This window comes from Mus pahari, chromosome 8 (assembly GCF_900095145.1).
Source record: "Mus pahari chromosome 8, PAHARI_EIJ_v1.1, whole genome shotgun sequence".
Lineage (NCBI taxonomy): Eukaryota > Metazoa > Chordata > Mammalia > Rodentia > Muridae > Mus > Mus pahari.
In genome coordinates, this window is record NC_034597.1 from 68,300,898 (window position 1) to 68,327,597 (window position 26,700).

The following is a 26,700-nucleotide window of genomic DNA, read 5'->3' on the forward strand; positions in this document are numbered from 1 at the left end:
GCTGAGCCATCTCTCCAGCAGGCCTTCTTTCATTATTATGTGTATAGGGGAGGGGGAATCATATATTTGCCACAGTGGGTACGCAGAGGCTAGAGGACAACTGAGGATACTGGGCCTCACTTTTGAGCTGGTTTGATCCTTCAAGCTGGCTTGTCCAGGAGTTCTAAGGATCCGGTCTTAGCCTTCCACAGTGCACTGAGATTACATAAGATACTATATGACTTTAACATGTGTTCTGGGTGTCTGACTTGGATCTTCATTCTTATGTATTAGTGCTTTAGCCACTGAGGCATCTCATCAGCCCATACTAAAGATTTCTTATTGTACACTATAAATAAAACTGGAAAAGAATGTGCGAGAATATCAACCATTATGCAGTTAGCTTTCTTAGCTCACTGACTGATAATTCTGTACTATAATGCTTATGTATATTTTGCTTGACTGATTACTGCTAGGTTACCTGTAAATGGTGGGGAATGTATTAAGTCTGAAAACCAAAACAACGTACCTGCAAATGCAACAGCTGCAACACCTAGTCCTACAGCTATCAACCTTCTCCCCTGCGGAGGAAAAACATATTATCATTTACAGTCATGCACATGATGCTATGAGAGTGAATTACCTCAGTAACAATAATTACATTAAATAAATTTTCTTCAAGTGCTGCTCTGATGAGGACAACTTAAAAATCTATAGTCTATGGGATTCTATATACTGTTTGCTTCATATTCTTTCTCTCTCTCTCTCTCTCTCTCTCTCTCTCTCTCTCTCTCTCTCTCCCTCCCCACCCCCTATACCCCCATCACCCCACCCCTGCATGGTTTTTCAAAACAGGGTTTCTCTGTGCAGCCTTGACTCTCCTGGAACTGGAACTCACTTTTTAGACCAGGCTGGCCTTGAACTCACAGAGATTTGCCTGTTTCTGCTTCCTGAGTGCCACCACCTCACAGTTACTAGCTAATTTTTAAGCTTTTCTTCCCCTCCCCCACTTCTCCCTCTTGCTCCTCCTGCCTGGCTCACCCCAGGCCCTGCTTGCCTGGCCCCTCCAGTCTATAGGTTTTTTTTTTATTTGTTTCTTATTACAGATGGTTGTGAGCTACCATGTGGTTGCTGGGACTTGAATTCATGACCTCCAGAAGAGCAGTCAGTGCTCTTAACCGCTGAGCCATCTCACCAGCCCAATTAGCTAATTTTTAGTAACCTAAAATATTTCCAAATTTTCACTTAATTTCTGAGCTCATTCTACCAAAAGGTTTCATATTATGTGCTTTTAAAATCTTTTCTGCAGACTATTCTCTATTGTATAACACTTTACACAATGCTCAGCTGCATTTGCTGTACTTAGAACGTTAATAAAACCTTACATACATCCTTAGAAAAGAAATAAAAATTCAAAAATTAGTGAAAATAACAAATGATTTTTAAACTAATTTTCTATTCTTCTAGGACAGGTAAGGTTATTGTATAGCAAGAGCCTTTAATTCAGAATGTCATAAAGTTAATGAGCTAATCCTGATGAAAAAGATCTACTTAAAATTGGTTTTATGTCCATGTCATTCTAAGCTTTTTTCCTTAAACATCCTAGGAAAATATATCAACCATAAAAGAGAAGGTTGTGGTTGAACCCAGTATCCTTGGATCTCCTTTCTTCTAGAATGAAGAATTTCTCTTTAGTCAAACATTCATTCCAAACCTCCCTTAGATTTCCGGTTTTGTTTTTTAACCAAAAGCTATGGTTACCTGCACAGAACTTATGCAAAAGTGAGCCAGCAAGTTCTATGAGGAAAGATACATCTACGTCCTAAGCAATCAAAGCTTAATTATGATTTGACTTTAAAATGATAACCATCAGATCCGAAAGGGCAGCTGCAGATGAGGAAAAGCACTGAACTACTCAGAGACAAGAGAAACTTCAAAGTTCCTTTTAGGTTACCTAGCTTCATTTTTACTAAACAGAAGGGAATAAAGTATAGGAAATGCTCTAGAGGGGTATTGTCTTTTAGTTAGGGTTTTCATTGCTGAAGAGACACCATGGCCAAGACAACTCTTATAAAGGACAACATTTAATTGGGGCTGGCTTACAGATTTGGAGGTTCAGTCCATTATCATCATGGCGAGAAGCATGGCAGCATCTAGGCAGGCATGGCGCTGGAGAAACTGAGAGTTCTACATTTTGTTCCAAAATGCAAATAGAAGTCTGCCTCATGGGCAGCCAGGAGGAGGGTCTCAAAGCCCACTCCGACAGTGGCACATTTCCTCCAACAAGGCCACACTTACTCCAGCAAGGCCACACCTCCTGAAAATGCCACTCCCTGGGCCAAGCATATTCAAATCACCACATATGGTTTTGCTATTTTTTAGAGCTTTCCTTGGTGCTATGTGTCATGGTGTTATAAACTTTCTACATCTTCTTTAATGACTGTTTTAATCAAACTACTTTTTTCTTTGGAAAATCTATTATCCTTATAGTTTTTATATCTTCATCTCATTAGAAACACCCATTTATGCCAACACTGACCCTTCCTGTTCTTAATAACGCTATATCATCAATCTTCTATAGACTGGCAGAAGTCTTTACAACAAGCAGCATATATCCAATATACAGATGGAATCCCTCCAACTTAGCAACAAAAGACAATCCAGTAAGATCAGGCAGGATATTAGGCCAGGGGCTTTCATCTTTCTAAAAAATTCTTAAGAGTCAAGGACTTAGATAATGTGCCTACACAAAAAGGCTTTGGGTGCAAACCTCAGCAGTGTTTGTAGGGAACAGGACTAAAATCTAAATGGCTCATGAACATGATAAAATATTCAAGAATACACAGAGAATTCCATCAACAATGAAAATATTGTTACCAGAATGTAAAGCTCTATATACTGTTTGTAGAACTTATTGATGCATTCCAAACTGCTAGCAAGTCTGCACACACTCTATGGTTATTATAAAGTGTATGAATATCTATAAAGGTCTTAGCACAATGGGTTGGCACATGTTAAATAGTAAATACCAACTACTTTAATAAAATCTGTAAAATAACCATCCAATATCAACTGTGTGTGGTGTGGCATAAATCTTAGAGTCCTTTGGCCCTTGTATTTATCACAGTACAGGAAGATTCAAAGAACTGATTTCTGAGGAAGACTCCAGAAAATTAATTGATCTTCCCTAGGTTAAATACACAATTGTTTATAAAGCTTTAAAACTGAGGTGAGACAATTAGCAAGCTGGGAGTCAGGGATCAGAAACAAGAGAACTCCCCTCCCCCATTACAACATCTCTTCCATGTTTTGTACTTAATGAGATCAATTGCCTGCCCTGTTCAATCACGAATGAGGAGCATTTTAAATCATTGCCAGCTACAAAACGAATGAGCACACCTTCCACCAGGAACATCTGGCTGCTACAGTGAGTCTGTCAATGGCCTCCAAGATCATCTGCACAGTGTACGTGACTTCCTTACTACTAGCAAGAGAATGATCTGAGTCCTAGTTAACCACACATGCACAAATAATTTAAAATTTTGAATATAATCAAGCCCACCCATAAATACACAAGAGGTAACATGCTCTACCACCTGCCCAATGAGGTCCTGCCTGGCAAGGCCACCTGCTACTGCTGGCCAGAGTCTTACACTTTTGCTTCCAAATACACACAAGTTCTTTTCTAAATAAAGCTTACTTTCTGGCCTCTAATGCCCATTTATAAATCCTTTTACCATGAAATCAATACTGTGGACAAAAAGGACTTGGATCTCCTCCATTCCTCTCCTATATAACAGCGTTATTCTAGTTTCAAACTCTTTGTATGATAATTTTTGCAACATTTTGCTAATGCAAGAATTAAAAAATATATGAGACAAATAGCTGCTGACAGAAAGCTTCTATTGTAAAAAGGGATTCCTATGAGATTACAGATGACCTTGCTCCGCCTTATCAGCTGAAATAATCAGCTGAGTGAAAGAAACACAGACATGAATGTCTATTGAGCAAACAATTTCAGGAGGATAGAGTGAAGGAGAGACACATAGGCCCCCGGAGCTGCAACAGTTTCCCATTCTCAAGCCCCTCATTCTAACAACTTTTCCTCTTGGCAGACCCCTCAATGTCCTTAGGGAGAGAGGCTGCCCCTTGCTGTGTGTGGTAATAAACAGTTCCATCTAGTGAGGTCAGACTCTGGTCTCTTTATCGATGTCTTCAGAAATCTAACAGTTGCCTCTACAATTACAAAGAGATTTTATTTTAGTACTAAAGGTATTTTATTAGGAAATATTAACCCCCTAGGCAATCACTTTATTCTAATAATAATGTAACTACATTGTATTTAAAAGTAACAAACCAATTTAATTCAATTAAGCACCACGTTCTCTAATTATTTCCCTACTTGCTTCCCCAGGCCCATTCTCTACTGGCTTTGTCTAGTTGTGTATTTTCCCCTCATTTCCCTTATCTCTAAAACTCTACCACTCAGTACTCATGCCCACTGGCTTCTGGCTGACAAGAGGATGAAGGTGAAACAGCATGTGACTCCCCAGTTCCTTTTCTGCCTTGATCTTCCTGAACTGTGGGTCTGTTGAATGGGTGTTTCTTCAAGCCTGAACACTCAGATTTCTATTCACAGTTTAGAGCCTTGCCTCCTCACTTAAGGGACTGTATTAGTTAGGATTTTACTGCTGTGAACAGACACCATGACCAAGGCAAGTCTTATAAAAAACAACATTTAATTGGGGCTGGCTTACAGGCTCAGAGGTTTAGTCCATTATCATCAAGGTGAGAGCAGGGAAGTATCCAGGCAGGCATGGCACAGGCAGAGCTGAGAGTTCTGTCTTCATCCAAAGGCTGCTAGTGGAAGACTGACTTCCCAGGTGACTAGGGTGAGGGTCTCAAGCCCACACCCAGAGTGACACACCTATTCCAACCAGGTCACAACAATTCCAACAAGGCCACACCTCCAAATGCTGCCACTCCCTGGTCCAAGAATGTACAAACCATGACAGGGACATTCCCCAGCTCTTGCTTCCCTCGGTGATTTGTTCTCTTTTTGATTAACTTCTGACCCGGTCTGCGGGTCAGTCAACAGGGTCTGCAAGGGAGAGAGTGGGGATGGAAGGGCAAGAGACACGAAGAATGGAGACAAGACAGTCTGTCTGATCTAGTCTCAAGTCTCCTTTATTGGAAGGTAACTGGGTTCATAAGTAAAGCGGGGAGTGCAGCTGGAGACACTTAACCACAACTCCAGGATGTATAGGAGAAAAACAAGATGTTATCAGAGTGTGTTCCACTGTGGTGGGTTTCTTGCAAAAACATCATGCTAGGAAAACAAGTCTCTCATCAGGGTGGAAAAGTACCACCTGTAAGTAAATGTCCAAGATGGCTGCAGAGAGGACAGCCGCTTTCTGCTAAGAGTCGGCTCCCAACAAACTTCCCCTGCCCACACCCCAGTAAATACTTCCTTCATCAAAATATCTTCAAGAAAACCATCCATATATTACAACTAGAACTTTCACTAATGTGCCTCTTATTACCCACTACTTTATTACATACATATATACATACATACACACATATGTAGGTCTCTATCAAATGAGTCCTATTAAGGACCCTGCACATAGTAGGCCTCCAATATCACCATCTCCATGAGAGTCTCCAAAGATCTTTATTGATATTCTTGTTACAATATTTACAATATTCTTATTAAAATAAATGTATTTATTACTTTAACTTGTACATAGATACTGCTTTTGTCTCTTGCAGCTTTCTAGGTATCAAGAGTTGTTATAAAGGGAAAAGTGAAAAAGGCTTTATGACTTTTAAATACACTAACAAATAAACACAAGTTAGACAGATCATGGGATTAAGTTCCATTAAGTGAGACCAAAACTGTGCAATCATATCTAATTTACACACTAAAGGACAAAGAATGGTAAGACTACTCAAAAATTCATTTTATTTACTGTAATTAAAATGCTCTATTGGAAAAATATCTGAATTATCTCTTTAAGTATATTAATTAATTTCTATAATTTATGTATAGCTATAAACAACTGATAGCACATTCACAGTAGGCGGATGGTTTTGTTGAAGATAATTTGATGAAGCAAGTATTTACTGAGGGAGACATGGAAACTGAAGTCAATCTGAAAAATGTATATACCCTATACAACTAGCCTTCTACTCTAAAAGTTAGAATAAGTCCTTTTAATCAAGTTAAATATGGAAATGTAAGTAAAATATTAGACATAAACAGAATTAAACAAAAGCTTAGTTGATATAGGATATTATGTCTTTTTCATTCACTAAAATGTTCCTGCCATTGGGAGCTGAGTATAGTTGGCCCGGAACTGTAATCCTAGCATTTGGGAGGCAACACAGTAGCTAGAGTTGGAGGCCAAACTGGCCAACAGGGAATTTGAAGTCAGCTTATACTACATAACAAATTTCCACCTTGATTTTTTTTTTAAGTCCATCAGTCCTTTTATTTTTATTTTTTTAATTATCTGTATATGTGCAAAGAGGCTTGTGCATATGAGTACAGGTCCCAAGGAATCCAGAAGAGAGTAAATTTCCTGGAGCTAGGGTTACAGGCAGTTAAGAAGTGCTCAACACAGTGGCTAGGAAATGAACTCAGGTCTCAGCAGGAAGAGCATATACTCTTCACCATCTATATAGCACCTGGTCTTTCTTCTGAAGCACAAATATTGAGTTATAAATTATCAATAATTCTTTCTAATCCTCTACATCTGGGAATGACTCGTATGGAGAGGAAGCCACATTTCTAATTCCACACAGAGAAAACAGGAAATATAAGAGAGTTAATCTTTAGTCTGACAAATAGTTCACACAGAACAGATTAATTTGACCTTAATTTGTGTGTGTATGTATGTATGTATGTATGTATGTATTCACATGTGGATGTGGATATGTGTGTGTATGTAAGTAGAAGCCAGAGTTGCAACCTTGTAACAACCACTTTTTTTTTTTTTCTGTCTTTGATTCATGGTCTCTTACTGGCCTAGAACACACCAAGTACTACTTGTGAAACCCAGAGATCTGCCTGCAGCTAACTCTCCAGTGTTGGGATTTCCAAGTGTGCACCGTTCTACTTGGCTGTTCTTAATGTGGGTTCTAGGATACAACTGAGGCCCTCATGCTTTGCCAGTAAAACACAATGACAGGAAGAGTATAATGCAGCCAGGAGTGGTAGAATGTGCCTTCAGTTCCAGCACTGGGAGAGGAAGGGACAGGTGGGGGGATCTCTGTGAGTTGGAGGCCAACCTAGTCTACATAGCAAGTTCCAGGTCAGTCAAGGCTATATATTGAGTCCTCAAGTCAAACAAAAGAAATCAAAAAAATCCACAACCACACACAACACACACACACACACACACACACACACACACACACACACAGGCTAATATTTTGGCTTTCTGTTTATATTTTTGTTGTTGTTTAAGCCATGGTCTCCCGTGAACACTTGAATCCAGAACCTCCTGACTCCATGCTCAGAGTGCTGGGACTGCAATCCAGCGCCACCATGTCTGACTGCTTCTTCTTGTAGTGCTGAGGACCAAGCCTGGGCCCACACATGCTAGGTAAACGATGTCTCACTCAGTTACATGCCTAGTCCTGTTCCAGGTAAGCAAACCCTACTTTGATCCAGCTGAAAGAATAAAGGGATACCTTAATCTTTACTTTGAATATTTTTGTCTTTGTGTGTGTCTGGATGCCGATATGCATGGAGGTGCATGCACGTGTGTGCACATGCAGAGGCTAGAGTCTGTCTTCTTCAGTTCCTTCATCTTAGTTTTCGAGCTAGATTCCTCCGTGAACTTGGAGTTCACTGATCTGACTGGGCCGGCTAGCCTGAGAGCTGCCGGGGTCTGCCTAGCTCAGTTTTGCTGGTGTGCCCTGATACTGGTGTGCTGTGTGGGAGTTTAGGATCTGAACTCAGGTCCTCATGTTTGCACAGCGGTACTTTCTCAACTCAACCATCCCCAACATCTTGTACTACCTTTTTTTTCTTTTATTTTATTGGATATTTTCTTTATTTACATTTCAAATGTTATCCCCTTTCCTGTTTCCCCTTCCCAGAAACCCCTATCCCCTCCCTCCCTGCTTCTATGAGGGTGCTCCCCCACCCACTCCCACTCCTGCCTCACCTCCCTAGGAGTCCCCTAGGGAATCGAACATTCATAGGACCAAGGGCCTCTTTTCCCATTGATGCTTGACAAGGCCATCCTCTGCTACACATGTGGCTGGAGCCATGGGTCCCTCCATGCGTACTCTTTCGTTGGTGGTTTAGTCCCTGGGAGCTTGGGGGGTCTGGTTGATTTTGTTGTTCCTCCTATGGGGCTGCAAACCCCTTCAGCTCCTTCAGTCCTTTTTCTAACTCCTCCATTGGGAACCCTTTTATTACTTTTTAAACAATGAGATTTTAAAACTAAACTGCCGGTGACAGGATGAGAAAAATTAGATAGGAAAGCAATAGTACTCACTTCCCACAGACTCCCTCTCACAGAGGCTCACAAAATACCCCCCATCAATACTTCACATGAGTATTAATTAAACTTCAAAGTGAATCTTAGAGAGTGAACAAGCTATACTTAAGTCATACCAAGCAAGTTTTAGTTGTGAAACATTTTCTTTGAAGATTTAGATATGTATGATTCAAAACCTCAGGGGTCTATCAGGTGTAGTACTACCTATCCTGTGGAAACAATAAACAACCAAACTGTAGTCATGGTGGTACATGCCTTTAACTCTAGTACTTAGAAGGCAAAAACCAGGCAGATCTCTGTGAGTTCAAGGCCAGCCTTGTCTACAAAGTGAGTTCTGGACTGGTCAGGGCTGCAAAGTGAGATCTAGTTTCAAAAAAGTAAGGAGAGAAAGGGGGGGGAGGGAGGGAGGGAGGGAGGGAAGGAGGCAGGGAGGGATGGAGGGAGGGAGGGGAGAGAGAGAACAACCAAAAGGACAAAACTAAAAATGAATACATAGGAAACAATAGTTCCCAGTGCTATCTATGCACCACGTGGGAAAGAAAGCAGGTAAAGCTATGAGAGATGAGTACAAAGTAGACACAGACAACAGCTTCACTGAGAACGTGACTTCTGAAAATAAAAGCTGTAGAAAGCGAAGAAGCCATGATTACATCTAAGAAAGATCACCACAGACTAAGGGAACAGCTTGAAGGAGGCAGGAGCTGGTGTGAGGAATAAACAGGCCAGCAGACACAGAACGGAAAGAAAAGGACAAGTGTCACACAGGGTCCAACCTGTTGACTTTACAACATGATAGTGTTACTAAAGTTCACATTCAAGCACCATGCAATCAAGTTACAAACAAAAAAAACAAAACAAAACTCTTACATTTTAAGTAAGTTTATAATTGTGTTAGGCCAAACTGTGTGAAGGCCACAAGTTGGACACCTCATTGTAGGGCCTTTCAGGGAACCTCAGGACTTCAGTGGTCCTGCTGTTTCCAGCAGAGACTTAACATTATCATAGAACTCTAAGGTCTCTAGTTGTCATGTTGAAAAAGCAGGGCTGGAGAGATGGCTTAGTGGTTAAGAGCACCGACTGCTCTTCCAAAGGTCCTGAGTTCAAATCCCAGCAACCACATGGTGGCCCACAACCATCCATAATGAGATCTGATGCCTTCTTCTGGTGCATCTGAAGACAGCTACAGTGTACCTAGATATAATAATTAACAAATCTTAAAAAAAAAAATAAAAGAAAAAGCAAGCAAACAAAAAACAACTATATAGTTGAAAACAGGTATAGAAATGAATTATAAGTAAATTAAAACAATCTAGGAAAAATAATGGGTGATTAGTGATGAAAATGGTAAGCTGTATTTTGAAAGTAAAAAGATTTTTCTGATACTGTATGTGGTATACAAATAAAAAACCTAGAATGTCAAAGTTACTGTCTTGAACAACTACAAAAATGAAATTGCCTTTTGCAGAGGGGTCAGACTAAAGGCATTGGAGTGGAAGTCGGAAATCTGAGGTGCTCTCTATGGGCTTATTTTAAAATACATGCTATGATGAAGAAGATAGGTTGTATAGGAATTCATTAGCACTGGGTTGAGAGGGAAGGAAAGAAGAATGAGCAGGATTAAGCAAAATCATTCTTTCTTTGTTTCCTGGCAGGGTCTCAATTCTCAAGGGTTAATCGCAAGCAAATCACTTTTGCTGAACTCAGTGTTTTATATTGTCTTATTATTTGGTTCAATTTCCACAAAGAAAGCTCTCTGAATTTAAACAACATCAAGTAAAAGGGGAAATAAGAAGAGGGAATAACAAAGGCTTCTGATGACTCAGCAGGATTTGGGGGCGAGACATTAGAGTGCTTCCAAGTAAGGGTAGTGTGCTGAGCTAGCCTAGAGGTAGGAAACGGGCAGAGTGTGTACAGGTGTGAGTAGCACCTCTACCATCCCAAAGATGGAAAGATTCACACACAAAAAACGCCAGCCCTTAAAATGACAGTGGGAAGAGAAATCTGACAATTGTCTTCCCTGACATTTTCAAGCTGCATGAATTTCTCATCTCTACCGGCCAGTCCATGTTCACCTACTCAGCCCTCAGCAATGCTGCTCCACAGCCCATACAGTGATGTCTCAGAATAATCCCATGAAAAAGCAGAGGCACCGCTAGCACAATTCTACTTCCTCTGCTTTTAAGACACTTAATTTCCTCTAAACCAAAGGCAAGCATTAAATTCTATAGCAATACTAATGAATAAAAGGGGTGTGGGGGAGGCATGATGACAGTGTAACAAAATCAAAAGTCAAGCACAGGAAACAATTCTTAGGCTCACCTCAAGTCCACTTGTCACTATAATAAATGAAATTTCCCCAAACTCAAAGTTCTGCTACATAATGATTTCTAGGGAATAATCTTTTAAATATTACTTTGGCTTTATTCAAAATAATGATACGAGTCTTGCCTGCACTTTCTACTAGTAACATAATAAAAAGCTCTTAGCTCACATTAAGCTATAACATGAACAAACCTTCATACAAACCAGTCATGGTTGCCACTGAGAGAGCAGACTGTGACAAATTTCCAACTAAGTTACAAATTTGCTTCAGGTTCTTTCTTAACCCAAATACACAATGAGGGTGAATTTGATGTGTTGACTTGGCTACATTAAAATACTGGGGTAGTCCTGGAGATGCTATGGGGTATTCTGTAGATGTAGTTAACACTTAGTATCAGTTAAAGACTATAGATAATCTATGGTCTCAACCACACCACAGTCACACTGAGCAGGACAAGGACAGCAAGGGGACCTGGAGGACAGAGAAGAGCCCCTCCCACTCTAAAGCTGGTTTATCTTTATCTCTCTCTTTGACATAAACCTAAAGGATTCTGACCAGCGGACCAAACAGCCCTAAAACTGTGCAGAGAGCTCCTGGGGACCACACTCCTCTTTGTTTTTCTGAGAGACATTACAGGCCAGCTCACTCGGAATGCTGAAGAGCCAGTCTTTGGTTTACATTGTATGTTTTGACCTCCTTCCTTGTATGACATCTGTAAAATAATAATTCCTCAATTTTTTTTTATTTTGGATTCATATGCTTTTAAATTTTTGATAGCACTTGCTTCCATCTGTACACATTCTGAAGACAAATTATAGGCCTGTGCCTAGTACTGAGCTCACCAGAAGGAAGCTCCTTTTCTCCCTTCACCACTAGTCTGATTAAACAGGGTGGGTGACTGAGCCTGGTCGCTTGGGACTCTCTGGAGTCAAGGACTTTGTCTGTCTCTGGTATTAGTAGCAGGCTCAAATAAGCATCCAAACAATAAAAAAGCCAATGCCACTCCCCACTTCTGTATTCATACAGCTCTGCTTTCTAATTCGTCTAATTCTTTGACTCTCCATTATGATCACAGACCACACTGTAAAATTGGTCTCCCTCACAACACCATGAGGCTCTAGAGAGCAAGAAACAGGCTCTGTTCGCTTTTTCATTCTCAGTATAAGCTAAATAAGAGTAATTACCTAAATGGATACACAAGTGGTTAGGCAATGATGTTTTGCCTCTGAGTCAGACTCCTTCTGAGAAAAGTAGAAATAAAAATGAAGAATAGTGGGGTCAAGGTTGGGACAAAGGGCTCTGGCAAAAGAAAGCACAGGGAGAGGACAAAGATTATTTTGGTAAACATCAATTCTGACTTGGGTTTTATTCTCAATTTGCTATTATCTTACATCATTATAATTTGAAGAAAGGGGCCTTTTTCACCCAATCAATTCCTTTGTCATTTAATTATTAGTTTGACATTATTATTATTATTATCATATCATCATCATCCAATGACTTCCTGAACTCAAAGATTTAAATCATTTATGATCCAAGTACCAATCTGTTTTGGTACTGTTGCGGTGTGGTTTGAATCTGAAACATTCTCAACACTGGGCCCTTAGGTTGAGCAAACTATGGAATGAGGCTGAGCTGAAGGAAAAGGTCACAGAAGTATGCTAGCTATCCTTGACCACTTCCTGTCTTGATCTCTGCGTCCCTGTTGTCCAACAAGTGAACATCTCTCCACCACATGTTCTTGCCACCAACTTGCTCTGCCAAGGACCCAGGACCAAGTGCCCCCAGATGAGCCCTGAGAACTCTTGAACCAGCATGGATTCTTCCTCCCTATGTTGTTTTATCATGAACCCATCACAGCAATGCAGCAGTCACTCATACAGCCAATCACTCTCAAGGCAAAGCCAGCTAGATCTCTGAGGCTGAGACCAGCCTGGTCTACATACGAGTCTCAGGCCAGCCAAGGCTACACAGTGAGACCCTACTTCAAACAAACAAACAAGCAAAACCAGCTTACTAATGCACCTACATTCAAATCAGCCTTCTCCCTGCCAACTCCCCACAGCCCATCTCCATAATACTCAACTACAAATCCCTCACATCAGTAAGTTTGTTATCTTTTGGGGAAGTTTTTTATTTCTATTTATTTTAAGAAGTACAAGAAGTATATGCAGAATTTTTAGTACAGAAATTCATTTTATTAAAAAAATAAACAAAAACAAAAACAAAAACCAGTTTCAATGGCCTTGATGGGCTGCTCAGTGTTTTGTTGACATTCTGATTGTAGTAAGCCTGTGCCACAGAAGGAAGGCCTAGCCAAAACCACATCTCAAAGAAAGGCACTGAGGCCCAGAAAAGTCACGCGTCTTACAAACTGCTGCTCTGCCTATATTAAAACTAGAGACTGCCACTGGCCTCTGATGTCCCTAACACATTACAATTCTCCAGGCTGTTCTCCTCCTCCCCTCACCCACAGTACACTGTAACACCCCACAGAAGACAGAATCACCGTTTGGTACACTTAGAAGTGGCATTACTAGTCCTTCCTTGACATGTTCTTAGAGATGGCACCATGTGGCAATATGTTATCGTGCTAGTTCAGAACCTCTTAATAATGAAAGGCATACTGCCCCCCAAACTCCCTGAGATTAAAGGCATGTGCCCCCACACCCAGCAAAAGAAATATATTTTAACCAACAGCTCACAGTCTGAAAAGCCAGGAAAGCAGGGTAACTTCATAAGACTTGAAACACATTAAATATCTTATCTACAGCATTTTGTGGGTTTTCTTATTTCTTACTTGGGAATTTATCTCTTTTCCAGAACATACTCTTCTTCCCTTCCCAGATCCTACTTTACTGTAAGACAAAAATTGCTTAGATGAACCGTATTCACAGCTTATAATTTTCATATTAGTCATCCCTTCCTCGATTCAAATCAATCTGCTTTGAAGCTTAAGCATTTATAAACATATCTAGGTTTATCTGAAGACCCTGAAAATTATCATAAAAGCCAAGGCTACAATCATTTCTTGGAACTGAAATCTCTCCATTTCCTTTATCTAAATGATGGAATGGTAATGTTCTATAGCAAAATGGACTGGTTTCCTTCCCCAGTCCAGCCATTTACTATCAGTGTAACCTTGAAAGACTTAATTAACCTCTTTAAGTCTCAACTTTCTTATGTATAAAATAAAGAAAAACCACATGAAACCCTACACAGACTTATATGAAGAGAAAATACTACCACAGCATAGCAGACAGTTATTAAATGTTGGCTTCTTCCTTAACTCTTTATACATACTGACTAAGAAGAGAAATGCTAGGCCTTAGTGGTTAAGAGATGCCTTAGTGGTTAAGAATGCTTATTGCCTTTCCAGAGGATCCAAGTTCAGTTCCCAGCACCCAAATTTGGAGGCTTTAACTCCAGCTCCAGGGGATTTGATACCCTCTTCTGACCTCCACGGGTACCCATACACAACAGAGCCACACATAGACAAAAGTGAAAATTTTTATGTTATAAAGTAACTTAATTGAGAAAATTGTGCAAAAGTGTTTTTAGGTCAAACAAAAAAATCAGAGGGGAAAAAAACGTATAGTAGCTAAAAGTACCTTAAGCAACATCTATTAAAAATCTCTTAGTCAAAAATACCACATTGAGAAAATATAAACAATAACTCTACTGTTAGAAATAGGAAGGATAGTTTCTATTGAAACTTAAAAATGAGAATAATTCTAAATCACATGGTATTCTAACTGCAAACTGCCAAAGCTTGCAAGGCTTCTCTAACTGCAGGCAAGGCTAAAGAGGTAAACAGTTAACTCACTTTCTTCTTCTTTCTCAAAGTCTGGCTCATTGACTCACTTTTCTATGACTTGGTTGATTTCCCAAAGTAGAAACAATGGGTCTGAACTCAAAGAAAGTGCTACTCTGACACCTGGCTCAGCTCCTCAGTAACTTGTCCTTGAAAAAAGACTCTACAACCTGCTCTGTGGTGGCTCAGCCCCAGGGGAAGCTGTCAAAGGGTGTCCGACAGGATGACTGGAAGCAAGTCTCCTAAGGACAAAATTCATACTTGATCTGACTTTGTACTTACTAAAGCATTTAGGCACCTTAGACACCAGGTGAAGACTCCATAAACATGCACTGAGAATGAAAAGTGACAACATTAACACATCTACCCTGAAGTGATAACTATAAGTAATAACTACTTATGACAAAGTTGCAGAGCCTAAAACATTTAGTCCCTGCTTATGTTATGAAACAGGCTTGCTGTTCTCTGGCCTTGGAGGTGAAAAGCTTGGTTTATTCAGTCTGCATACACAAACCCAGTTTCTATCATTTATACATTTGGTGTTTCCCAACCAATCTATCACACATAAGTATGTAGGGGTTCTGTTTGGTGGGAGGCACACCACACTACACAAGTGGAAATCAGTGGTCAACTGATGGGGCTAGTCCCCTACTTCCCCATATGAATCTTGGGAATGGGAAATTACTCACATGTTCCATTACCATGAATTTAAAACAACCCCCCCCCCCGAAAACTAGAAAAGCAGCCCACCCCACCACAGCTGCCATTGCTGTTTTTTTTTTTAAATGACATGAAAATTGTTTAAAAATTCTATGTGGCATTTTATTCTCCCCAACAGTATAAGTAGTAAATAACTATCATCTAGATAGATACAAATTGCCTAAGTATTTTAAAATGCTAAAACATCTGTCTTGAGACTGTATCACTTGAATTCAAGATAGACAATAATTGTGCCAGAGGGAAACAAAGACAGAAAAACTCTTCTCAAGGAGTGATAGTTGGGATAGAAAAAGGAAGGATGGCACATACACTAAATCATTACGTAATTGGCATTTACCACATAAACATGCCAGGCCTTGTGCTAAGCTCTGGAGAAAGAACACTGAGCAAGACAGATAGCTTATTCTTGTTTCTTGTCCTTCCTTACAAACCAAAAGGAAAAAAAAAAATTGTGAGCCAGGCGTGGTGGCACACGCCTTTAATCCCAGCACTCGGGAGGCAGAGGCAGAGGCAGAGGCAGGCGGATTTCTGAGTTCGAGGTCAGCCTGGTCTACAAAGTGAGTTCCAGGACAGCCAGGGCTACACAGAGAAACCCTGTCTCAAAAAAACAAAAACAAAACAAAAACAAAAACAAAAATTGTACCAATACGACATTAGACTCAAATGCCCACATAGTATTAGCTATGTAGTAACAGAAGACAAAAAACTGGTTTTGTTTGTTTTTTGAGATGGGGCTTCTGTGTAGCCCTGCCTGTTCTGGAACTCACTTTGTAGACCAGGTTGGCCGTGAACTCACTGAGATGCCCCAGCCTCCTGAGTGCTGAAATTTAAGGAATGCACAACCATGCCCGGAAACAATAACAAGTTTTAATAATTACATGAATAGCATCTTCCAGTTACAACTCCCTAGAAAACATTCATTTGAGGTGGTTACATAAATATGGATATAAGTAATTTTGATAATGTATTTGTTACTTCTCTTATTGCTATGATTAAACATTGGAGGATAACAACTTAAGCATGGACGTGATATGGTGGCACACGTCTGCAATCCTAGCACTCTGGAGTTGGAGGCAAGAGTTTCAGTCGTAATATATTCAATGGTGGAAGGAGTCATGGCTCATGGTTTGAGGGTGTACAGTCCATCCTGACAGGAAAGGCATGGTGGTACAGAGAACAGGAAGCAGCTGATCACAAGGCACCTACAGTTAGGAAGCAGAAAGATGAAAGCTGCCACTTGGGACACCTTTGGCTCAGGACGCATCTCATGAGCTACCACATCAGGGTAGGTTCCTCCTCAGTTAACACTCTCTGAAAACTACCTCACAGATATCCCCACAGGTGTATCCTGGGAGACCTAAATCAAGGGAAGCTGCAAGTGGAGATTAACCATCAAAGGTATAATAATAAAATATAATAAAAATCCGTATAACTTCCTAAGCAATACACAGGAGACAAATTTTCCTACTACAAAAGAGAACCTAGGGTCAGGAAGGCTCTGGACCTGGGTCTTCAAAAAGGAAGGAGTTTATTCAGCAAAGAATACTAGTCAGAAGAGAAAGCTTTAAAATTGTCACAGAAGTAGGAGTTTTCATAAGGGAAATGGAAACCCACATTAACCACAGCATGGGGGTAATGTGGACTCCAAAGGATGGGAAACATGGCAGGGCAAGCCACTGAGGACCAGGACGTGAACAGTTCTGTAGCCCACCCTGACTAAAGTTTACAGCTGGTTTGAGAATAGGAGTGGCCTTGTGACTAATCTGTGCTGTAATGATTAACGGATGGCAGGGTGATGTTTGGAGAATCTGAGCTATCGAGGCAAAGAGACCACTGTTAAAGTGTGTGACGACAGGTGAGCCTCTGCTACAGAAGAGAAATGATAAAGACTAAGAGATTAACAATGGAGAGTCAGAAATAAATCAGAGACCTACTCCTAGGTGGTTCAAGGTCAGAATTAAAGAAGTAAGTAGAGTTGATGGCTTTATCAAGACATGGAAATAGTAGGAGATTTGGCATGTTTGGGGACAGATCAGTAACAATTATATTTCAGAGAAGTTAAATTTCTGTGGTTTTGTTTGTAGGATTCATTGATAGGCAACAGGAAATTTTTACTCTCTATTCCTTGAGAAAATCATTCTTCTCATCCCTTCCTACTCCAAAATAACATTTCTGTTCCTGATACTTACTGTGTATCAAGTACTCACATAGATGCTGGTCAGTCACACCAAACTGTAAATATAACTTTTAGCACGGTAAAGCAAGAACAGAATCAAGGATGAATACACAATAGAGAATCCATGTGATTCCCAGGACAAGTGTCCAAGTATGTTAAAATATGTTTTAGATGTTAATGGAAAGATTGGAGCGTTGCATTATTTGGGAGGAACAAATATCTGCTAATACATAAGGCTTTAGCTAATACATTGATAGGTTTTAGCCATTAGGTAGTGGTCATAATGAAACATAGGTGACTAATTGACTTATATGTGATAAATTATGCTTTCTGGAAAAGTAATGGAATTCAAAGGCTACCACTTCAAATTGGGTTTTATCTAATCATTTAAATATTGGTAATACTCTCTTCCTAACCAAAGCCTCTTTTCTCCTTTTCCATTAGAAGCAATTTTTCTAGAAACACATTTGACAACACCCTCTATCAAATAACTGTAGAATATTATTTTCTCAAAGGTAACTACATACATATTTTACCTGATCCATTTAGTCTTGCATACAGGTGAATGAACATCACATCTTAGTCTATTAACACAAGCCTCAAGAAGAAAGGAGAACTATTTGGTAAGTACAGAAGCAGAGGTATACTCTACAATTTACATAAAAGTAAATTTCAGTAAATTTAGTAAAACGAAAAGGTTTCCCTTAATTTCTAATAAATATCTAATAAATATCACTTTTTTTCTTCCGTTTTTGTTTTTCAAGAAACTGTGTCTCTGTGTAGTCCTTGCTGTCCTGGAAGTAGATCTGTAGTCAGGATGACCTTGAACTCACAGAGATCAGCCTGCCTCTCCCTCCCAAGTGCTGAGGACTTATTCCATGTGCTCACTGTCTAATTCTTTTCTCTTTCTTTTTTCTTTCCTTTTTTTTTTTTTTCCCCCCCTGAAACAGGGTTTCTCTGTGTAGGCTTGGCTGTCCTGGAATAGGCTGTCAACCAGGCTGATTATTTTCAAGGCCAAGTTTTCCTTTCCTAACACTTACCTTTTTGTCAGTTTCCCATTATTTTCAGTTACCTAAAGTCATTACTAATAACTTTGTTGTCTAACTCATTGTTTAGACCAAGTATTCTCAACATAGTCAACATCGATCCCTCAGGGACATTCTGAAAATGCTGTGAAGCCCTTTTGAGCTTCTACAATAGTTTGCATAAGAGGAAAGGTACTTTGTAGATGGTGAACTCCTGATTTCAGAAGTCCTATCATGTGCAAGGCCATCATGTGCAAGGCCAGCCAACCAGAAATAAAAAGACCATCCCTAACTCTCCAGTGTTATAAGATACCAGTGACATTAATGGTGAATAGCCAGTTTCTGGCCATCTTTGCTTTCTTAAGAACTTTCAACTATTTATACCAGTTTTTTGTTTTTGTTTTTGTTTTTGTTTTTGTTTTTAAGGTTTTTCAAGACAGGGTTTCTCTGTATAGCCCTGGCTGTCCTGGAACTCACTTTGTAGACCAGGCTGGCCTTGAACTCAAAAATCCCCCTGCCTCTGCCTTCCGAGTGCTGGGATTAAAGGCGTGCGCCACTTCTACTCTGTTTTAGTACAGACTTAATTTTCCATAAGTGAATTTACCCTGTAAAGTGAGGAGACATTTCTAACAATTTACCTCAGGGTGTTTGTTCACTTTTTTTTGGGGGGGGGGGATTAAAAATACCAACAGGATGCCAGTATCTGATCAGCCAGGAAGTAAGAAGGCTGAGGCAGGAGGATCAGGCCGGCCTAGAATATACAGTGAGTCCTTTTAAAAAATAAAATCCTGCCGGCTTTGCATTTGTAGCTGTCCCACGTACAACTGCTGCAATGTGAGGGCAATATGATCACTTCATTGCAGCCTCTAACATAATAACGCGAAGGCATTTACAAATTCAGACAGCTACTTATTACTAAGAAGATATTTACTTCACCGTTACGTTTCAATTTGACTATTATATTGATTTTTAAAAACTTTAATTTCATGTCAGGATACCACAAGGAAGTTTTGTTTGTTTCTTTTAAGTTTCTGTGATAGAAAGGTCAGTGGCGTGAACTGGTGAAGACCCACACAATTTAGCATTCCTGAAGCTGGCTGTTAAAGAGACATACCTCCTAAGGTATGTCCTGAATTCTAGACACTCCTACAGTTGTGAGCCAGCGGGGTGACTCGGCCAGTGGAGGTGCTGGCTGACTTGAGTTCGATCTTCAGGACCCACACGGTGGAAGGAAAGAACCTGCCTCAATTAAACCGCATGCACTTTCCGCCTGGACCCAGGCTGAGTTGCTCCAGACTTTGGGATGCTAGAGACCCCGCGCCTCCCTTCGCTGGGTCCTAACTGTTCTCACGCAGCTTCCCGCCCTGGCTCTTAACTACTCTTCCCCAAGGGAAGCTCCCTGGCCCCACCGGGTCCCCTCTGCCCAGGGGGACCCATGGGTCTCTTCACTGGATAACCGCGGGCCTGTTCGGTGGTCCCTGTCACTTTGAGGAGGCAGCCGGGCGAGCGGGTGGCAGTGGGAGGCCTTGGGGTTTAGGGGTGCAGGTCAGTGGCGGCCCGCAGACTCACCGCTGTGTGGTCGATGTCGGCGTCCGGCCTTTGGGTAGAAGGAGGCAGGTATTCGGCGTAGCGCAGCCCCTCTCGGGAGGTCACGCCGCCACCGGTAGCCATGGCACTGTAGGACTCCGAGGACGCACTGAGTCGTCTACGGGGCGTCCGCGGGGACAAACTAGTGCGGACGGGTTAAGTTCGCGCTCTGAATAGGTGTTCGGTTTTATTAGTGGAGACCTGGCTGCAGAGAATCTGGTTCTCACTCCATCTCCGATAAACTTACCCTGTTAAAGCCCAGGATCAGACCCTTACAGAGCCTGGTTTGTTTGTTTGTTTGTTTGTTTGTGCCACCCTCCTCTACAACCACCAAGCCTGAAGAGGCGGGGCCTTCTTAGGTCTACCTTGAGTTTCCTCTAAAACCAGGCGGGGAGAGATTCCAAAGTACCGCAATGGTGCCTGGGAGTAGAAACATGGCCAGGGAGGGCTTCCTTACTTGACCTTCCCAACTAGAAATGAATGTGATTTCACATATTAGTGAAATCACCGGGGAAAAGCTGGTGATCAGGTAACTTGCGCTTGCGGCAAATGATTTTGACTTAATTTGAATACATAAAGACTTACTTCATTATTAATTTTTAGGTCAAGCTTTTTCGAACAGATATTAGGCAGTAACAGAAGCTAATACGCTTTCTAACCCCTGTACCAACTTGGCTACCGTTTTACCCTTTATACACTTTGCAATCCAACCTAAAAGAAGGTTTTTTTTTTTTTTTTTCATTTTTACATTAAAAGTTGTAGGAACCTATTAATTTATCCATTTATCATTATTCTCATGCTTAGGGCCTGAAGGAATTTAGAATCAGGAAGGAAAGATTACATGAAACACCATGCTAGTACCATATACCAAAGCACAAACAAGCATGCTAGATTGGCCACAAATGAAAGCAAAAAGCAATGTCAGAGTTCAGAGAGAAACAAGAACAGTCACAAAGGCCTCCTTGGAGGCTCAGCCATAATATGGTCAGTAAGGAACATGGACCTTATTTAGTTAGAAGAAGAAAGGGGTCACAAATTCCACATGGAAATAAACACCAAGAAGTGAGACAGTGATATGTAATAATGTGTTAAAAATACTTCGGAACTCTTCAGAAACACGACTTTATTACATAAATTATTTTTATTAAGCCAATCCAAAATTATTCATAATCAAACCAGATGAATTGGATTGAAGCCTACATATCATGAATTCATCACCCATGTGTTCAGCGTATTCAACTTATCGAGCATATGTCAGGTCTTGGGTACAGTGCTAGGGCACTGCGCCTTTAGCATCAGGTAAACAAATAAGGTCTCTGAGTCCTTGGAGTTACAGTCTAAGGGAGACTAATGATGTATCCTAGCAGCTGGACCCTAGCAGTCATAGGCTGCTAGCCTGGAACAAACAAGCAATTAGAGCAAGACAGGAGTGAGCCAGCTCTTTTTAGAACAGTACACCTGCTCAAGAGCTGGGAAAAAGCTTCCAAAGTAGAAGCCAGGAGAAAAATTGGGGGCTGGGGTGGGAAACACAGCATAAGAGAAGGCAGCAAGGAGGGGAGTCGGCCTGCTGCATTTCAGGTCTGTGGAGAGTACATTACTGGCTGCTTCCAGACTTTACTGAACTTCCTTCCACTGCTACTTCTACAGAAGTGGACCGTGTTCGAGGGAAATCTCATCTCCAGTGACTACTCTGCTCTCAGCCTTTGGTTCTTTAGTAGGCTCAACCTCACCAGCAAGAAAGATAAAAACAAAAGCAGTGAAATCCTTTCCTCTCTGCTCAAGATCTCTTCTGGGTTTCACTCAACTCACTTTCCTGGCTTCCTTAAGAAAGAAGATAAATAGCTGGGTGTGATGGTGTACACCTTTGATCTCAGCACCCAGGAGACAGAGGCAGGAGGATCTCTGTGAGTTCCAGCCCAGTCTGGCATACAGAGCAAGTTCCAGGATAATAAGGGCTAAACAAACAAACAAATAAACAAACAAACAAGAATAAAGATAAGCTGGACAGTGGTGGCACACGCCTTTAATCCCAGCACTTGGGAGGCAGAGGCAGAGGCAGAGGCAGGCGGATTTCTGAGTTCAAGGTCAGCCTGGTCTACAGAGTGAGTTCCAGGACAGTCAGGGTTACACAGAGAAACCCTGCCTTGAAAAAAGAAGAAGAAGAAGAAGAAAGATAAATGTTGTTTTGTGAAAAATAAAAGAAAAGAGAAGTGTGTTACATTTCTATTGGTTTTCTCTTAATTTTACCTTCTCAAAGACAGATTATAGTACGTACTATGGACCTTGTAAAACAAAAGCAGAGATTGCTAATATATTTTGGAAACATCTCAGTGAAAGTTTAACATTGTGTTAGGACTTTCAGAGAAAGAACACACATCTTAAACTCTCTGTGCCTGCTTCCTCACCAATAAGTTGATAACAGTATCAACTCTACTATATGCATTAAATGAGTCGGCTTTGTAGCCATCTTAGAATGATGGCTATTATGGGTTGGATGGTAAGTGCCCTCCCAAAGGACTTTGGTTCCAGTGAGTGGATCCAATCATTGAGAGGCCAGTGGATCACAAAGGCACTAAACTAATCAGAGGATCAATCCACTAATGGATTCACAATTTGACACTATTGTTGGGAACTCTGAGGTAGGGTCTAGTTGGAAGAAGAGTGTCACTGGATTGGACTGGGCTTACGTCTTATGTAGGGCTGTCTGGCTCCCTCTCTTGCTTCTTGGCTACGGGGAGGTGAGCAGCCCCTTCCAACACAAGCTTGTACTTGGTCTTCCTCACTGCAGGCCTATAGTAATGGGTCTAGCCAACTATAAAAGAAGTCCCTGGAGCCATGTACTTCTCTTTGGTATTTGTCACAAGAACATAAAAAGGGAACTTACCTAATTGGCTGGAATCCAGTAAGTTCTTCAAACACATTCCTTCCTGTACTGGCTAGTTTTGTGTCCACTTGACACAGGCTGGAGTTATCACAGAGAAAGGAGCTTCAGTTGGGGAAATGCCTCCATGAGATCCAGCTGTAAGGCATTTTCTCAATTAGTGATCAAGAGGGAAAGGCCCCTTGTGGGTGTGACCATCTCTGGGCTGGTAGTCTTGGGTTCTATAAGAGAGCAGACTGAGCAAGCCAGGGGAAGTAAGCCAGTAAGTAACATCCCTCCATGGCCTCTGCATCAGTTCCTGCTTCCTGACCTGCTTGAGTTCCAGTCCTGACATCCTTTGGTGATCAACAGCAATGTGGAAGTGTAAGCTGAATAAACCCTTTCCTCCCCAACTTGCTTCTTGGTCATGATGTTTGTGCAGGAATAGAAACCCTGACTAAGACACTTCCTATTTCTTTTTTTTTTCACAATTTTGTATGTAAGTATACTGTATTTACATCATTTCTACTCCTCCAACCACTCCATGTCCCCAAACACCCCCAAATCTATGACTTCTTCTATAATTAACATCATTTTGTGCACATACACAGGCGTATACACACACACCATCCAGTTAGTGTTGTCAGGGTGTAGATGTGTTGTGTTTATGGCTGACTATTTTTATCATCCTTCATGAAGCTTGTCCCTAGAGAAAGCTGATTTCTCCTACCCTCACTGTCCATGAACTCCCTCTGGCTTTGCAGTCAGTGGGTAGTCTTTTTACATTTCTGCCACCCACATTGGCAGATTTGATTGGTGTGGACTTTTGCAGGCACCTCTGTTGGTGAGAGCTCACGGGTGCTGCATCACTGTCACTCCCAGAAGACAATATCTTGCAGCAATCACCCCAGTCCTCCGGCTCTTATGATCTTGCTGCTCCAGCTTCCAGAATATTCCCTGAGCCTCAGGCACCAGGATTATATTGGTGAAGGTGTCTCACTTATGGCTAGGCACCCCAGAGTTACTTATTCTCTGCCTTTGGACACGTTGTGGGGCTCTGTAGTATCCTCCGATAAACTGGATAAGGGCTGAGAGCGACACTCATCTGTGGTGTAAGGATAGGTACTCAGAGGGCACTCAGATACTACAATTTGGTAGTAGGTTCTCCTCTGGAATCCACATCTTTAGTCGTGGGTTCTTGGCTGGGTTTACAGTACTAGGTGCGAGTACCCTCCTATTGAGCAGGCTGTAAGTACAGTTAGACAGCTGATAGTAACGCTGAAGATACAAATGTCGCTGTTGTTTTTTTCTGGGCTACTCATTCTGTGGTTCACGGGGTTTAGAGCTGTGTAAGACGTGCATAGCACCTTCCAATACTATAAAATCTAGACCCCGGGGAGGAGGCTCCCAGGTCAGTACCAGTTTGATTCCTCTTGAAAGGACCAAGGTAACTCCATTTTGTCTTTAAACTCCTCCATTTTCCCTCTGGTCTACTTAGCTTGCACCAGCACCCCATACCTTTCCTGGGTAAACTGCAAGAACTAGCTATGACCAATCAATTCCTTGCTGGCAGAGACACAGCCAATCCCCATAAAGGACAAGTTACCAGTATTGCCCCCCCCCTTTTCCTGCTTGTGTGGTTTTCATTGTTATTGTTTGTTTGTTTGTTTTGTATGTTTTTTCTTAAAAAGACCTTTGAGAGCTGCTTGCTTGTGGAGAGCTGTTTGCTTGTGGTCCCGGTATCGGGCCACATCCCTAATCAATTAGCGTTAGAAATCCACAGTAAACACACTGTTCCTGCTTCACCTGTACTGCATGACCCAACACTCTACATCCTGTGGTCTTTTTAACCAACAGGGTCTTGAAGGTCACCTTCAAGTTCTGGCAGGTACCTGGGGGGATGACAGTAAGCTATATTGTTGGGAGCATGTGTTTAATTCCTTGAAGAGAAAAAGACCCTGCATCCTGTGTGTCTTAGTTTCTTTTCTATTACTGGGGCAAAATACCATGATCAAGATAATTTACTAAAAGAAAGCATTTAATTGGACTTACAGTTTCAGAGGGTTAAGCATGGCAAAAGGATCAGCTTGAGAGCTCACATCTTGAACTGCAAGTAGGAGGCAGAGAGGCACACTGCAAAATTGGAAACCTCAAAAGCCAACCTACAGTGGCACACCTCTTCCAATAAGACCATGCCTTCTAATCCTTCCCAAGCAGTTCCACCAACAGGAGACCAAATACTCAAATATTTGGGTCTATGGGAGCCATTCTCATTCAAACTTCTACACTGTAGTAACAACAACAACAACAATAATAACAATGTAAAACAAAAATATTAAAAGCAATAGAGGAAAACACTCAACATCAACATGCAACACCAACCTCTAGTCTCCATACGTGAATGACAAGTTCAAGGTCATCCTCAGCTACATAGTAAATTTAAGGTCATTCATGGGTTACATGAGACCCTATGTCTAAAGGAAAAGAAATGTCTAAAAGTGTTCCTTGGTGCTGACACATTTTGGCTACTCTGTAGGTCCTTTTTCCTTCCACTCTTCTCCACCCCTTTTCTACCCTTTCAACCTCCTAACACTAAATGGGAAAGAAAAAAGGATAGAGGGGAAAGGGGGTGATGTCATTGTTAGACTACTTCCTGCTGATCAGGGATGTCAAGGTCCTTGGGCAAGTTTGATCTTTGCCATCAGGATATCTAGTTTCTTCTTATTGTTGTTTCTTCTTTGCTCATGACTACTTAACAAGCCACAACCAACAGCAACCAATAATGACAAACCAACTCTCAGGGTTCTGACATTTATATACACTCTGAAGAACTCCCAGAATTCCAAATGTCACACACTCAAAGAAACTATCTGCAGCTGGTAAAATCATACCCGTGCTAGAGCACAAGGCAAATCACAGTCAGCTGCTGTGGACAGTCTGAAGCATCCCCACACCCCATACCTGGGATTAAAATGAAACCATATTCTTATAATATGTCTGTGTCTTTTAAGAAACCAAAATTCTCACTACAAGTTTGCTTACATGTGATATTAAAAACAATGTGCAAAGTGTGTATCATTAATAGTGTGATCCCAGATGTAACTGATTTTCTCAATTCACCTACCAACCATTATCTTGGTCAGCAAAGAGGCTGTACCATAGGACAAAGTGTAGGGGGAAGACTGTCCAAGGAAGAAGTGAGAAAAACCAGAACTGAGGGTGACTATGAATGGCTACAATCAGTTGTGATTCATTACAGGATGAGGCAGACTTGGAAGCATGGACCATGCAAAACCACTGTATGTGATTAGTACCACAAGTTGATCAGTTTTGCCAAAGCTTAAATCATAAGGAAGATAATAAAGATGGATGAAGTGGGCAAAATGCCAACATCTAGATATCAAACATCTTTATATAATAAGCAGAGACATTTAGGATGGATTATTTTAAACATCAAAGAATATTGAATCCAGTTGTAACTTGATATGTTAGCTAGCATTTTGCCCCTAATACAAAGTACCTGAGAAAAACAATTTAAAAGAGGAAGGGTTTTGAAAAATTTCCAAGGTTTCGCTCCTTGGTCCCTTAGCTCTCCTATTCCTGGACTGTGATGATACAGAAAAGGAAGCCATTAAGCAAGTGGAAGACCAGAGATGCTCACTCTGTGGTGTCCAGAGAGAGAGGGGGGAGACAGAGAGAG

At 41.1% G+C, this 26,700-nt stretch overlaps 1 protein-coding gene across 1 annotated transcript in view; it reads right to left on the minus strand.

The window, feature by feature from the left end:
* The window catches only part of Dnajc15 (DnaJ heat shock protein family (Hsp40) member C15), a 55,858-nt gene extending 35,593 nt beyond the window's left edge, over positions 1–20,265 (minus strand). Inside the window, exons 1-2 of the mRNA XM_021203921.2 lie at positions 20,123–20,265; positions 509–560 (exon numbers count right to left, since the gene is read on the minus strand). Of these exons, the coding sequence (XP_021059580.1) occupies positions 509–560; positions 20,123–20,224 (154 nt within the window). The 5' untranslated portion in view covers positions 20,225–20,265. The remainder of the gene's footprint in view (positions 1–508; positions 561–20,122) is intronic.
* Between the last annotated feature and the right edge of the window lie 6,435 nt (positions 20,266–26,700).